The sequence below is a fragment of the Danio rerio genome, chromosome 12, assembly GCF_052040795.2.
Source record: "Danio rerio strain M-AB ecotype USA chromosome 12, GRCz13ab, whole genome shotgun sequence".
Classification (NCBI taxonomy): Eukaryota; Metazoa; Chordata; class Actinopteri; order Cypriniformes; family Danionidae; genus Danio; species Danio rerio.
Window position 1 is genome coordinate 31,568,217 of NC_141032.1, and position 15,518 is coordinate 31,583,734.

The 15,518-nt window shown below is 34.8% G+C and overlaps 1 protein-coding gene across 2 annotated transcripts in view; it reads left to right on the plus strand.

Annotated features, from left to right (window-relative positions):
• The window catches only part of bms1 (BMS1 ribosome biogenesis factor), a 30,915-nt gene extending 15,858 nt beyond the window's left edge, over positions 1-15,057 (plus strand). The window contains 10 exon segments of one of the 2 annotated variants that reach the window (NM_001111150.3): positions 2,445-2,524; positions 2,610-2,816; positions 3,223-3,411; positions 3,562-3,742; positions 4,627-4,685; positions 4,822-4,944; positions 6,557-6,704; positions 8,480-8,655; positions 10,871-11,032; positions 13,349-15,057. In NM_001111150.3, the coding sequence (NP_001104620.3) occupies positions 2,445-2,524; positions 2,610-2,816; positions 3,223-3,411; positions 3,562-3,742; positions 4,627-4,685; positions 4,822-4,944; positions 6,557-6,704; positions 8,480-8,655; positions 10,871-11,032; positions 13,349-13,576 (1,553 nt within the window). In that variant the 3' untranslated portion in view covers positions 13,577-15,057. 2 annotated transcript variants of the gene reach the window in all.
• The last annotated feature ends 461 nt before the right edge of the window (positions 15,058-15,518 follow it).

A 15,518-nucleotide genomic window follows, 5' to 3' on the forward strand; every position in this document is an offset into this window, starting at 1 on the left:
TGAAGCTGCGTCATGGTCATGACATAATAGCGTTGTATTCCAGCGTGCAGACTGGGCGTCTGTGCCAGAGTGAGTCTTATTACGTCTTACAGTGTGATGCATTAATGCATGAGTAAGGCTTGGTTCAAACCAATCAGCGCGCTCTATTGTGCAACTTCATTAATATTCATTAGTGTCTCAGTGTTTTCACGACAGAGATGCCACGTTGTGTTGGCAAAACAAGCGTGAAGTGTTGCTTTTATAGTTTGCTGCCGTTAAGTTTTGTTTTCATTTTCTCTCTGTGAGAGCGCAGCTGGAGTCATGTGTGGATTAACAGTGTACGCGACGCGCGACAACAATAACTTACGTGTCTAAGGAGGATTATTGTTTACCTGAGAGCTGTTCTCATCTACAAACGCTGAGATCTGGATTCGCTTGTAGTATTCTCTTAATAAAGACGCGGCTCTAGTTACTGGTGATTGTCCTGTCTCTACAGATTTGGTAAGTGAGCGTCCACTGCTCTTTGTTTATTCAGTTTGCTCGTATCGAACTAAGTTAACTATTGCACCGAGTCACCGAGTGTAAACACGTTAGCATCACAACCAAACTTTAACCTTGTGTAGGGTTTTTACCGCATTTAGTGACCGGAATAACACACGCGGCTTTCTGACGCTACCTGCCGTGTGCATCTAAGTTTCCGGGAAATGCAGAGGGTTTTTTTTCTCTCATTCGCCGTGCGGAATCAAACATTACATGAAAAATACACGCTTAGAGCAGTTCCTCGAATCAAATATCTCGTTTGTTGCGAGGGGCATGAATGAATTCCCTGAATGAAAGAGCCAAACTGCAGTTAAAGTCCAACATTTAATAATTTGGCAAATAATTCGACTACAGATGTCCATGTAGGTTAAACACCATCACTTTCTCCTGTCTGTGTATTTTGACTGAAACTCGCGCGTGCCCAAATAGACACTCCCACACCCTCCCACTTTAGTTCCTCCGACACTCCCCCCTAAACAGAGCTGGACACGCCCACTTTTCTGACTTTTTCCAAAGTAGAGGTGTGAAAACACCCTGCTGAAATGAGGGGGTTTCATGGCCCTTTAAATAAACAATTTGATATTTTACTTAGCAATACAATAATTCCTTTTTTAAAATATGTATAATTTATACATATATTTACATATTATTTGTAATACACTTTAGTCCTTTAATACAAACAGTCAGATATATGTACTGTAACTTTAATTTTACCTGCTCAAAGACAACACTCTTTTTGAATGTATTAACTAAAACTAAAGTACACGCAACAACATGAGCATTTATAGCAAATAAATAAATTGAAACATTATCTCGCTTGCTTTTTGAACTTTGAGTTCACAACAGAAAAAACTGCAATTGGCTCTAACTGTCAGCGCATTGTCAGACATTGATGTTAAACGGCTGCGATGATCAGCTGATCCATTATAGACGGTGACACATTTGAGAATACTCACTCACTTACAAGTAACGTTATTGTTGTAACAGCCAAGAGAGGAGATAAAACATTACCTCACGAACATTCCAGCTGGTCAAAGGGGCCATAGAGTGAAAGAGTTTACAGCTTTCATTTTTACCTAGCTGTGTTCTGATGCAATTCTCTGTCAGTAAAAGACTGTCCAGCAAACTGACAAGTAGTGAATTGTGCAGTTATCTGCTTTTTAAGTAGCATTTTAATTATTCACCGTCTCTTCCCTCGCCATAGTAATCTACCGCCATATAACGCAAATGTGATAAATGATGTCAGTACATAATAACCGGTTATGATTATTTCAGAACCGATACTGAATTGTTCGTGTCTGCATCGTGATGCATCGAAGAAACAATTAATTTTGACCCCCTAGGATAAAACTTTTATTGTTTAATATTTGAAAGCAAATAGAAAGACATCTATGAAGTTTAGTTTTGTAATTTTGCAGTTGATATAATTTTTAATAAAATAATAATAGTATTGGGGCCTCACGGTGGCACAGTGGGTAGCACGATCACCTTACAGCAAGAAGGTCGCTGGTTCCAACCTCGGTTGGGTCATTTGGCATTTCTGTGTGGAGTTTGCATGTTCTACTATCACTATACGCTCTACTATCCTCTCCATTTAAAGGTGAAAACCCCCCCAAAAAAAATTATGTAAAAAAATGGAAAAAAGACCACTAAAGTAACATGCATTGTGTGCTCACCGCATACAATGGCAAAAATGTGAGTGACACAGGTTGGATAAGCTGCCTGCAAAACGCTCGCGGCTATTAGAAAACCATTCAAAAAATGCATTGCGATGTGTCATTGTTATAGATATTCAATGATTTGTACTGGTGTTTCATTGTTTTTGCCCATATGAGAACTGCTATCAGGAAAAAAATCACTGGTTTTGGTTCTGGCCACTGACATTTTGGTGCTGTGACATCCATGTTGCTTCATTGTCTTTTTAGATGAACTCTATGGTGATTTTGAAGATTTGGAAACAGGAGAAGTTCACAAAGCAAAGACTGGGAATAAAGACAAAGCTGAGGTATTAAAATAAATACATGATCTAATTTGCCTCTCACATGTTTTGTGTTGGGTTTTTATAAATCACTTGCTTGATCTAAATCCAGGAAGAGAATGGTGATGATGATGATGATGACGATGATGATGAGGAGGAGGAGGAGGCTCCCCAAATGAAATTAGATGACGATGAAGTTCAGAAGAACAAGCGTTTGGAGAAAAAGAGGCGACTGAAGGAGAGATTTGACGCGCAGTATGATGATGGAGACGCCACATACTTTGATGACCTAAAGGAGGAGATGCAGAAACAGGCTGAGGTCAGAGGTCAATCATGGCATTGTCGCCTTATTCAAGAGCATAAAAATGAGTGTAAACCTTATTGTTTTTGTTTATTTACTTTGATGAATTTTCAATTTGAGCAATGAATTAGATTTCTATCATATCACAAGCTTGTATAACTTTCTGTATACATTTAATTAGCTTTTTTTCTGTACAATAAAAGTCAATGGAGTTCCAGCATACCATGATGTTGTTTGTACATACTATGAAAATCAATGGGGGTCAGTGATGTTGATTTTCATTGTATGTACAAACAACATCATCTTTTGTGTTCCATTCATACAGGTTTAAAGTGTCATAATAGAGTAAAAATCATGACAAACTGTTCATTTTTGAGTCATTTAATTCAGAATTTGACTTACACCAGCTCTCTTTATATTATAGCTGAACAGACAAGAGTTTGAAGATGTGGATGATGAAATCCGGGTTCAGTATGAGGGTTTCAGGCCAGGCATGTATGTGCGTGTGGAGATCCCTGCGGTGCCTTGTGAGTTTGTCACCAACTTTGACCCTCACTATCCCACAATCCTTGGTGGTTTGGGAGCAAGTGAGGGCAATGTTGGCTACTTGCAGGTTAGTGTGTTTAGAGACTATTTTTTAGTGGCTTATCCAGACATAGTCGATAACCTTGTGAATAAAGTGAAGGGCACTTGATGAAACTTAAAGCCAAATGTCATTACAAATCAGGAATTTCCTGGTCTTTTCTTTATCTCCTCAAAACAGATGCGTCTCAAGAAACACCGCTGGCACAATCGTATCTTAAAGACCCGTGACCCGCTTATCCTGTCTTTGGGCTGGAGGCGCTTTCAGACCATCCCTTTGTACTACATTGAGGACCATAACGGACGTCACCGCCTGCTCAAATACACACCTGAACACATGCACTGCGGTGCCACCATATGGGGTGAGAGACAAACCCAGCTCACACCTCTACAGTGTTAGAAATAAAGCCCAGCTCACACCTCTACAGTGTTAGAAATGAAGCCACGCATGCTCGTTTTTACATTCAGATTACATTATCCATCATCTAATTCTCACTTGAAATACATTTTTAAACACTCATAGAAATTTCCTGACACTGTAAAATGTAATCCTTAGCAAATGTCAAAATGAATGAATGTTCATGCTGTACATTATAATCCAGTCATGCCTTAAGTTTACTTGTGGCTATTAACAATAATATTTTCTATATAGTTAAAACATTTTATAGATCTTTCTGTTGTCTATAATATGGAATATTGTCTATTTTATGGCCATCTGCATCTGCTACATCTGCTTTCAATGTAATCATAAATTGCAGATAATTTTTTGTCTATGGGGATATTAAGTATCATATTAGAGTTTCAATACTGGTCAATTAATATTAATAATAATGTTGTGTGGGGTAACTCCATGCATACAGATACTGTTGTTTTAATGTTTAAATTACATTAAAAAGGTCACATTACCCTTAAAATATACATTGTATAGTGTAAATGTACATTTGTATTGAATTGTAACAGATACTGTTGTTTTAATGTTTAAATTACATTAAAAAGGTCACATTACCCTTAAAATATACATTGAGTGTAAATGTACATTTGTATTGAATTGTAACATTGTTATAAAAATCATTATCAGAATTTTTAGGAATTTTCAAGTTGGTGCATCTATAAAAATGATTTTGCTATTCAAAGCAAAATGGGAAAACAATTATCAAACCAAAAACAAGCCATGTGCGACTACCTGAAGCTCTGCTCTTCCTCATCTCATGCTCACTCTCCACTGTTTCTCTTCACTGCTCAACAGGACCTATAACACCTCAGGGCACAGGCTTCCTGGCAGTGCAGACGATTGGCGGCGTTAAGGTAAGACACCAGCATATTATGAGAGCGCAGGAGCAGCCTGGGTCACAGCTTCAGCCCCAGTCCCCAGTCCAACAAGCACAGCCAGATGAAAGGCTTCCCTTTTCTCTTGGACTCATCCTATCTTATTTCCCCTCAGGCCAATTTCCGCATCGCTGCCACAGGAGTGGTTCTGGACTTGGACAAATCAGTTTCCATTGTGAAAAAGCTCAAACTGATTGGATACCCTTATAAAATCTTTAAGAACACCTGCTTTATCCAGGTAGGGAGTCCTGCAGAGTCAGGAGTTTCTGCGCACAGCACATCAGGGAACTGTATAAATTGTCTCCCTCTCTGAATAATTGGAGGCTCTCATCTTTGGTTATCCAAGTTTTTTTCACATTTGACCACTAGTTTTCATATTATGGGTTGCACTTCTGGTTTTAGGGAGCTTCTATTTAAAAAATATGAAACAAGTCATTTTCAATGATGTGGTGCTAGGATCCCGCTGGTCATGAAGTTTATGGAATATAATGGAAAAGGTCTATTCCAGACAATAAAAAGTCAGGCAATTAAATTTTTTTGTCCTAGTCATGGAATATCAGTGGCTTTTGTTTGTCACTTTGAATTGTAGTTGTGTTTACCAAAATATAATTTTTCTGTACCATGTTAATAGGTATAGGCTATTTTTTTTTAGCTTAATTTTATTCCTTTCCCTTAGCTATACCTATTCCAGTTAACAGGCAGTCACTTCAGCCAAATGCAGTCGCCAAACTGAAGCTGTTACTTAATGGTAACATGCTAGGCTAATCTAAATAAAAAAAAATGGATGACAGAAAAACTAAATGTAGTGTTTGTAAAACTGCTATTGAGCTATCAAATATGACGGAGAGAGCACTTTTAAAACTTTAAGCCCCCCCCAAAATTAAGCAAATAAGAATTACGATCTTTAGCCTTTCTAGTGCCCTATTAAATTTCTGTATTGACCTTATTCTAAAATGCGGAAGTGCGCCTGTTTTCGAGATTGTCTTAGAACTTCCGATTCAGTCGCCTATGGGAGAAATGACTAGGAATAATAAACGGCAGAAAACGGTCAAATTACTTGCTCTACAAACAAATGTTTGCATAACTATACAGACCAAGTAGAATAATATAACAAGAAAATATCAAATTGCAACATCAAGCAGCGTAATGAGCAGTTTTTAATGTCTAAAAATGAATGGAAGTGAATGAGACCGTAAGTCTTAAGCCAAAAAGATTCAAATGGCAGCGCCCACTCGTTGGCGGAGAATAAGGTCGATATATACAATGCTCTGCATAAATGAGTACATCAAATTTTTGATTTTCAAAATGGGATCAATTTCTCAGTTAATATAGGTAATCTATTTTGGTGCATTTGAACAAAAACATTTATTAAACAGATATGTATTCTCAAAAATAATATTTTAGTTACCAGACATATTAAGAAATAGAAGGATAATACAATTAATTTAATGCAAAATATTGTAAAAAAAACAATTTATCTATTTTTTGTTTCTCTTTTCCCCCCTCTTTTTATTTTATTTTTTAAAAATGGTTTAATATTTCCCCCCTGACATATTACAGTTGTCTAAAATTTTTTGGACTTTTATCGTTAGTTATGCTGTTAGATAAGCTCCAGATTTGGCTGTAGTACTGACTAATGTATATGCACAAATATAATATTGTAAAGCATCCTATATATATATATATATATATATATATATATATAGGATGCTTTACAATGCTTTATAATATTGTATAGGATGCTTTACAATATTATATTTGTACACATATTATTCATACAAAGCATCATGGGCCATAAGAAAATAAGAAAATAAAGGGGTAACGTGAAGGTTGTTTTGTTTGTTTTTAAGGGAATGTTTAACACCATCCTGGAGGTTGCAAAGTTCGAGGGTGCGTCCATCCGCACAGTCAGTGGCATTAAAGGGCAGATAAAGAAAGCTTTGCGTACCCCGCCGGGTGCCTTCAGAGCCACGTTTGAGGACAGACTGCTGATGAGCGGTGAGTCCAACTCTTTTATCTATTCATAAATATGTCTACTGTCTCTGCTTTACCACAGTATTTATGTATTTGAATTTGTATATAACGAGCTAGGCTTTGGGACTTCAATGCGCTTTATTTATCAGAAAAGGGAATGCAAAGGGAATGACTCAAGAAACCCGGTTGTACATAAACAAGCACCTTGTTAAAATGGAGGGTGTTATTACTGATTATTATGCTCCTCTCTGGAGAGACGGCATGTGGAAATTCTTGCAGTGAGGCAGTTTGCGTATTCAAGGCTTATTAAGTCTTTGAATTAGATGATGATTGTTTGTATTAGGGCTGTGAAATTAATCTGAATAATAAATCGGGATCGTGTTATGGCCTTGTGCGAGTATTAAGCCACAAAAAGGCTGTGATTTAATTAAAATATGCATCTGCTTGCACTATGTGTTTTTAAATAAAGGTGTATGAGTCTGTTCTGTCTTTGTTGAGATGCATGTTTAGTGTAAGTACAGGCAAAATAGGAACATTTTGCATAATTCTAAATGTTTTGACTTGTTAATTACTATACAAATGACATTAGGTCAGAGTAGATGATGACAGCATTACATTACACTTGAAATGGAGAGCATATTGAACAAAGTTTTTCCACTTTTTCTAAGGGAGAATTATTAGCCCCCTTTGATTTTTTTTCTTTTTTAAATATTCCCCAAATTATGTTTAACAGAGCAAGGAAATTTTCACAGTATGTCTGATAATATTTTTTCTTCTGGAGAAAGTCTTATTTGTTTTATTTCAGTTATTATATTATAATAATTTCATTATTACCCCCTTTAAGCTATATGTTCATCTATTTTAATGTTTAAATAGTTTTGGGTTTGGCATGAATGTAGGATATTCATATAGAGTATCGTAATTCATTTTAAAGAGGTAATGTGATATGTTTAATGTATTTTATGTGCATAAGACTAAATATTAAATATTAAATGGTATTTGTACGGCCCAATCCTAATTGTACCCCTTAGCCCTTCCGTTTAACCCTACCCCTCGTTTTGTTCGTTCCCATGAAGCATGAGATCGCGATGACATATGATGATGTGTGCAGGTGCTGTACTGCTGTCCCAATTCTTAGGGGTAAATTTTGAAGCTCTTTACCTTCACCCTTGGTTTTAAGGGCCAAGGGAAAGGGGTAGGGGTACAAAATCACTAAATGTCTTTGTTTAATAGCTGTAATATTATATTGTTAGATTTAAAAACAAAATGGAAATAAAAAAATCATTTTGTTTTGGTAATGGCAAAGATGATTTTTAAACAGCCTTTAGTATTACTAGCCTTTACTACTTTCTCCATTTATTTCTTTATTACATGATCATTCAGAAATCATTCTAATATGCTCAAGTGACATTGAACCTGTTACGTTTTTCTTTGAGAATTTTAAGGAATAGTTAAAAGTCTTTACCACCTCTTTTGATCACTATAATACATGCTTGCTGAATAGAAGTATTCATTTCTTTCACAGAAAATATAAAAGATTTTGAATAGCTGTGTAATCTTTATAAAACTTGACTAGTTACAAAAAGTCAGGGAAAAGTGGACTGCAAATTCACATGTTTAGTGATTTCATGCCACGATGCTTACTTTCAGTTCATGCGCTCCCTGGGGATATAATGAATAGTTTCTAGAAACTTGACGTTGATTTTAGATGGAAGCAGTCTGCAGTATGCATTCACATACACGGTTCATATCACAAACATAATAATGCAGGCCTAAATGTTGCATGAATGTGTCTTTAGATATTGTGTTCCTGCGCTCCTGGTATCCGGTCTCGGTTCCTCGGCTGTATAACCCAGTGACGTCTCTGCTGATGCCGGTTGGACAAAAGCACACATGGTCAGGAATGAGGACACTCGGACAGCTTAAACATGACCTGGGTATCCACAATAAACCAAAACAGGACTCGCTGTACAAGGTAACACCTTTTATCGAAAAGATTCAAATTATTATTATTATTATTTTGTAGGAATGCACAACATTATTGTGTTGGGGAAACAACAGTTTTAACCCAAAAATAACCACTTTTAGATGAAGAGCTGGAGACTGAGGAAAGTTTGCAGTTTCATCAACAGAAGCCAGCTTCAACACTCGCAAAGACTCAGTAGGCTAAGCTTTTTAGAGCTGACCTCAGACCTGTAATAATAATCCACAAACTAATAGAACACGCACACACACAGAGTTCGATCTGTTTTATACTGGCTGCTGTTTCTTGTACTTTCAGCTGTTTTATAAAACTGGTACAATCTACAGCCAAACTGTCAGCATGCTGAAACACAGAAAATATATCTTGCATACAAAGGAATTTACTTAATGTATTTGCACATCAAATGGAAAATAACTCAGGAAACAGTTGGTCCATTCCATCAAGAGTCCATGACCTCTGACCTGGCTTGGTTGATCCTGAGGAAACAAATCATTTTGCATACAGGAAAAGCAATGATATACATATCAATAACATTTAACTCTAAAGAGGGATGACATTAAGGCCATAATATAATCTAGGTTCTTAAACATTCCGCTTTATTAAAGGGCACCTATTTTACCCCATTTACATGATGTAAGAAAAAACCTTTGGTGTCTCCAGAATGTGACTGTAAAGTTTCAGCTAAAATACGCATCTGATAATTTATTACAGCCTCCTGCATCGGCCCATTTTGGTGTTTGAATACAGTTTAACTATTTTTTTAGCCTGTGACTTTAAATGCAAATAAGCTCCTTCTCCCCACGTTCCATTCCCACGTGTGTGTCTGCTCCTCATGCGTTACATCAGATAAACAGAGACAGACATGTATAAAGCTGAAATACAGCTCATTAGTCAAAATAGCAAGTATCATGTATTTGTGGTGGAGTTTATTCAAGCCTTTCTGAAACGATGAGTCACACAATTTTTTTTTCTGTCGACATGTCTATACATGATATTATATAAACATTGTTCTTGTCATTCAAAGGGTGGTCAGGGAAAACGCACTCCTACGTCCCATTGCAGTGGGCCTCAAAATCACTGGGATTTGGGTCCTATTTTAACATCAGAAAATAAAAAAAGAGACTTGTTGTGTTTATATCACTTCAATATGACAGTGGACAAACAGTTCTGTCCAAACAGCTTACAAAAGTTGATTTTTTTTCATGGGTGCTCTTTGATAATTACAAAAACATAATAAATTATACATGTTATTGCATCCTGAAGTGGATACCTATCAAAAAATTCATACCTTTATTTATAATATGATGGCCTGATATATATGTTTGTGTATGTATGTGTGATATATATATATATATATATATATATATATATATATATATATATATATATATATATATGTGCGTGTGTGCATACATACATAATGTGTGTGTGTGTGTGTGTGTGTGTGTGTGTGTGTATATATATATTTATGATGATGATCTTGCAGTAACTTACTTGTTTGTTCGGAGTACGATTGAGTCAGTAGTCTGCTCAGTCTTGTGGTAAAATTTTACCTCAAGTTTACTTGTGTACAAACCCGAAGTCATTAACAGTCACAAGTTTATATTGAAATAAAAGTCAAATAAACTCAAACTCATTAAAATCTTCTGTCTGATTTCATTAAAGAACTAATTCACTTCCTGAATGAAACTTGTGTCGTCATTTACGGCCAAATTATACTTCATCACAATTATGCATAACCTTTGCCGTAGCCTGACATGCACCATTTAAAAAATGTTACTGCATTGTGGCGATGTGGAGCATACAATCTGTGATTGGGTTGCCTGGCAGTTTAGGGGCACAATGCATTAACTGCCCCCTCTGGAGACTTAAAACGTGGAAAGACTGCAGTGGAAGACGAGAGAAGACCAGGCCTGCAGCTTGTTTTGTTTTCAGTTTCTGTTTAAATGACAACTGTCCATGAGGGACCGTCGCTGCTCAATTGTTTTATGTTTATATTCATTATTAAAAATCATTGCAAGTTTGTCAGCTCTCCGCATCCTTCTTTGCTGATGCCCAGGGAGCCGTCAAACTTCATTACAGTGTCAACTATCGGCTATCAGCCAAAAGAAGTTTGGCTGAATTTCGGCTTATTGTATATCAGCAAGAAATCCATTCTGGTGCATCCCTAATTTGTTGTTTTCCTCCCATCTTTAAATCTCCACAGCCAATTGAGAGGCAAGTTCGACACTTCAACCCACTCCGCATTCCCAAAGAGCTGCAGAAGGCGCTTCCTTTCAAGAGCAAACCCAAGTATATGCAGTCCAAAGGCAAAACCCCACGGGACCTGCAGAGACCGGCTGTCATACGAGAGCCGCACGAGAAAAAGGTAGGTGCTTTCTGACATGCCCAGCTCTTTCTTTTTTTGTTTTACATATGTCATGCCTTTTGTGAGCTCCACTGAGCTTTTCTACTGTCATTTTACAAAGATTTTTTTAATATCCACTATTAGTCTAAAGCTAATCCACCAAGGAAACCTCCAGAGTAGCTGCGAAATATCATATTTCTTTAATCCATGTCCCTGGCAAATACCACGACAGCTTGCTGGCCAATTTCTTCACCAATCCCCTTTGAAATCCTGCTGTCTGAAGGATGACACAGGGGGTTACATTTTTTTAATCAATTTTTTCTCCTGCTCCTTGTTCCAAGCATTGACTTGAGAAAGTAATAAAGAGTTTTTTAATCATCATCGTCATTTAATCGGCAAGACTCTCGTTTGGAGGCCAGAGTATTAATTCTTGCCACTAAAAGGTTTTCTTCAGTTACAAAAAGGTAATTACATGGACAAGTTGCTTTAAGAGCCAATAACACTTCAGGTTTTTTGAAAAGTTAACCAATAAATAAATAAATAAAAACCAAAATACATTATTTTTTGTATAGATTAAGCAATCACCAAGAAAAAATATATAAGTTAAATATACAGTTAAAATCACAATAAAATACAATAAAAATATATATTATTTCATATTTAAATATTTATATTGATATTTATTTTTAAATGTATCTGTGTATTTTTACATACAGTTGAAGTCAGAATTATTAGCCCCTTCTGTTTATTTTTTCCACAATTTCTGTTTAACGAAGAGAAGATTATTTTTAAACAAATTTTTAAACATAGTAGTTTAATATCAAATTTTTAATAACTGATTTATTTAATCTTTGCCATGATGACAGCTCATATTTTTCAAGACACTTCTATACAGCTTAAAGTGATATTTAAAGGCTTAACTAGGTTAATAAGGTTAACTAGGCTGGTTAAGGTAATTAGGCAAGTTATTTTAAAATGATGGTTTGTTCTGTTGACTATCGCAAAAAATATAGAAGAAAAAAATATTATCATCGTTAAACATCATTTGGGAAATATTTAAAAAAGAAAAACAAATTAAAAGGAGGGCTATTAGATTTGACTTCAACTGTTTATAATACATATTAAAACACATTTATTATTTACTGTGTGTTTTTGTGTATACATTTAATTGTTGTAATATTTAACTAAAATGATTTATTTATAATTACATTCTTATCATTATGCATTATATAATTTTCCTTTTTAAAAAATAATTGAAATAAAATGATTTATATATTAATTTTATGTATTTATTCTTATTTATACTATTATTTATTTTATTATTTTTTTAGCTGCATTGAATACAAACACACGCACAATTTTAATAGGGAATATTACCAGGTTTATATTATACTGTTGTAATACAAAGCTAATAACAATTATTGAATGAAAGTTTATTTATAACTTTAACTTTATAAAGTAGCCTTAACAGAGCGGGGTCACGTGACTCCACACATGGTAGAAAAAATTATTGAAAAAATTGTCCTGAAATAATTAGATCAATTATAAGTTCTGATTGTCGATTTAGATTACTTTTTGATTTATTGTCCAGCCCTACATATTCATGTTATGTATGTATATATATATTTTATTGTTGTAAAATTTATTTTTAAGTAGTTTTTTATTATTAAATAATTTTCATATGAAATTATGTATTTAGAAAAATGTCAATCAAATTAACCATCTAGATTAGATTAGATTAGATTCAACTTTATTGTCATTACAAATGTACAAGGCAACGAAATGCAGTTTAGGTCTAACCAGGAGTGCAATAACAGCAAGTGCCGGATATAGGTCTAAGTTATAAAGTGCAGTTACTGAAAAACTATGGTGATAATTACAGATGGATGTACAATGAACATTGTATACAGGTTGTATTAAATATGAACAGAGATTTACAATAAATGAATATATGTACAGGTTGCTGTTATAAATCAGGGTATGCAGATTGATATGAACATAATTACAAATGTATGTGTGCAGTGGATATGTACAATTCAAGATGAATAAATGCAATGTAGTACGATGAATATGTGCAATTATAATTGTGCAAATATTAAATAATATATAATGCAGTGTTTATGGGGAGTGTAAGTGTAAGTTATGAAAAGAGTGTGGGGGTGTATGTATATGTATACATTTTATCTCATTTTAATTCATGCTGTTGTAAACTGCATTATATATTATTAACTGCATACAAATACATTGGTAACATTTTTAAAAGTGTTTGTGTGTTTATAGACAAAATATGTCCTTTTTTCTGCTTTTTTAATGAAATCCTTCAACCTTCTCCACCAGGTGGCAGCATTGCTCGATGCTCTGACCACAGTCTACTCATACAAGACTAAGAAGGCGATTGCAGAACAACGCACCAAACACAAAGAATTCCTGAAGCAGAAAGAGAAACAGGAAGCGGAGAGACAGCAGAGACTCAAAGTGGAGAAAAAGAAGACCTACCGCGCAATGGGACAAAAGGAGAAGAAGAAGCTCAAATCCAGCCTGAAGGGAACATCCAAGGACAATTGAGTCTAGCTCAGCTCACACCTCCTTCAGTTCCAGACTCCAAGCCCGTCGGATCAGGTTGTTACGCTCAATATTAGACTGTTTGAAATGCGCTATAATTGGATTCTCACAGCAGCTGCTGTTTGTAAGCTGGATGAGGAGTCAAGATGATGACGCTGCACGAGACCTGAAGATCGGTTTGGTTGGAGTATTAAAGATGCAGTTTCCACAGAACTGCCGGGGTAACTTTTGCTGGCAATTCTTTACAATAAGGTTCAATTGTTAAAATTAATTTATGCTCTTGATGGTATAATGGACTATTAGGATTTCATTTCTGCATTTATTAATCTAGGATAAAGAGATAATATTCCTCTTAAATGCTAGATATTTTGAAGAATTTTAGTGACAAAAAAAAAAAAATTTAATTCCTATTGACTTTCAGTGTGTGGATTGAAAAAAAAACAATACATTGCAAGTCAATAGGAAACAGATTTTCTACAGAATCTTTTGTTTTATATTTAAATATGTCGCTTTGTCATATAGATTTAGTATGACATGAGCGTACATGAATTATAATAGAACTTTCACTTTTGGGTGTATTCTTCAACTAAATTGCATATGTTTATAATAACCTACATTTAATTAATGCTTTATTATTCATTAACACATTTCTTTTGCATTTACTAATATTAATAAATTGAACCTTTTTGTAAAATGTTGCCAAAAGTAACCAGTAAAGTCACTTCAACCATTTCTTACAGTCACATCAAATCCTTTACACTTGTTTTATTATCAATGTTTTCAATAAATGTCTAAATGTGTGACATGAAAAGTGGTGTATTTGTGAGAGGTAGAAGAGTATGATGCTTGTCAACATTCAGTTTGCAGTGCATTCTGGTTTAGGGGATTTTTGCGCCCACTAGTGTCCTCTCTACTAACCTTCCCAACGCGTCCTTAGAAATAGTACCCCAAAAATCAACATTTCATCCAACGTTTAGCTTTTTAGTCTTCGATAGAACATGCAAGCAGTTTTTTTTTCTGAAACTGTGGTACCTCAGGGGTCCTAAAATGCTAATCTTTGGCCAGCGGCACTTTGAGAGTAAAAAAAAAAATCTAATATAGATCAAAACAAATTTTGCATCTCTGATGACAATATACTGAGGGTAGCTGAAGCTGCTGCTTCAAAACTTTTTTATATATAGAGAGAGGTTGCAGCATCCAGGATAATCATAAGTAGAGGATTAGAGACTGTTTTGAATCATGTTTAATTATTATTATTTTTTAATTAAGTGACAACAAGAAATACAATCCAAGTAAAGTACGACAAATCTAAAGAAAATGTCAAAGGCTAGGTTGAGTTATCAACAGTATCACAGGAATACATTAAATGGTATACAGGCTTGTACAATTCACATAGTGTTTACATTTTTTTTAGGGTAATATGGACTCAATCAAATGCTTCACTTAATTTTTAAATGCAATAAAACTTGGATTTCAACCTGAAAGTGAACATTAATTCATTCATTTTCTTTTTGGCTTTTTCTCTTAATTAATTTGGGGTAGCCACAGCTGAATGAACCACCAATTTATCCAGCAAATGTTTTACGCAGCAGATAAAATTGACATTTTTAAAGAAATTAATAAAAATTGTATGGGGCTTTTTGTCTCTGTGGTTTTCAGAATTCCTAAAAGAACATCCTTCCAATCTAAACTAATATTTAGGTTAATTAGGTTAACTTGGCAGGTTAGGGTAATTAGGCAAATCATTGTATAACGATGGATTGTTCTGTAGACAATCAAAAAAATATAACTTAAAGGAGCTAATAATTTTGACCTTAATGTTTTAAAAAAAATTTCATCAGATTTTATTCTAGCCGAAATAAAGCAAACAAGACTTTATACAGAAGAAAAAAATATTTTCAGACATACTGTGAAAATTTCCTTGCTCTCTTAAAAATAATTTGGC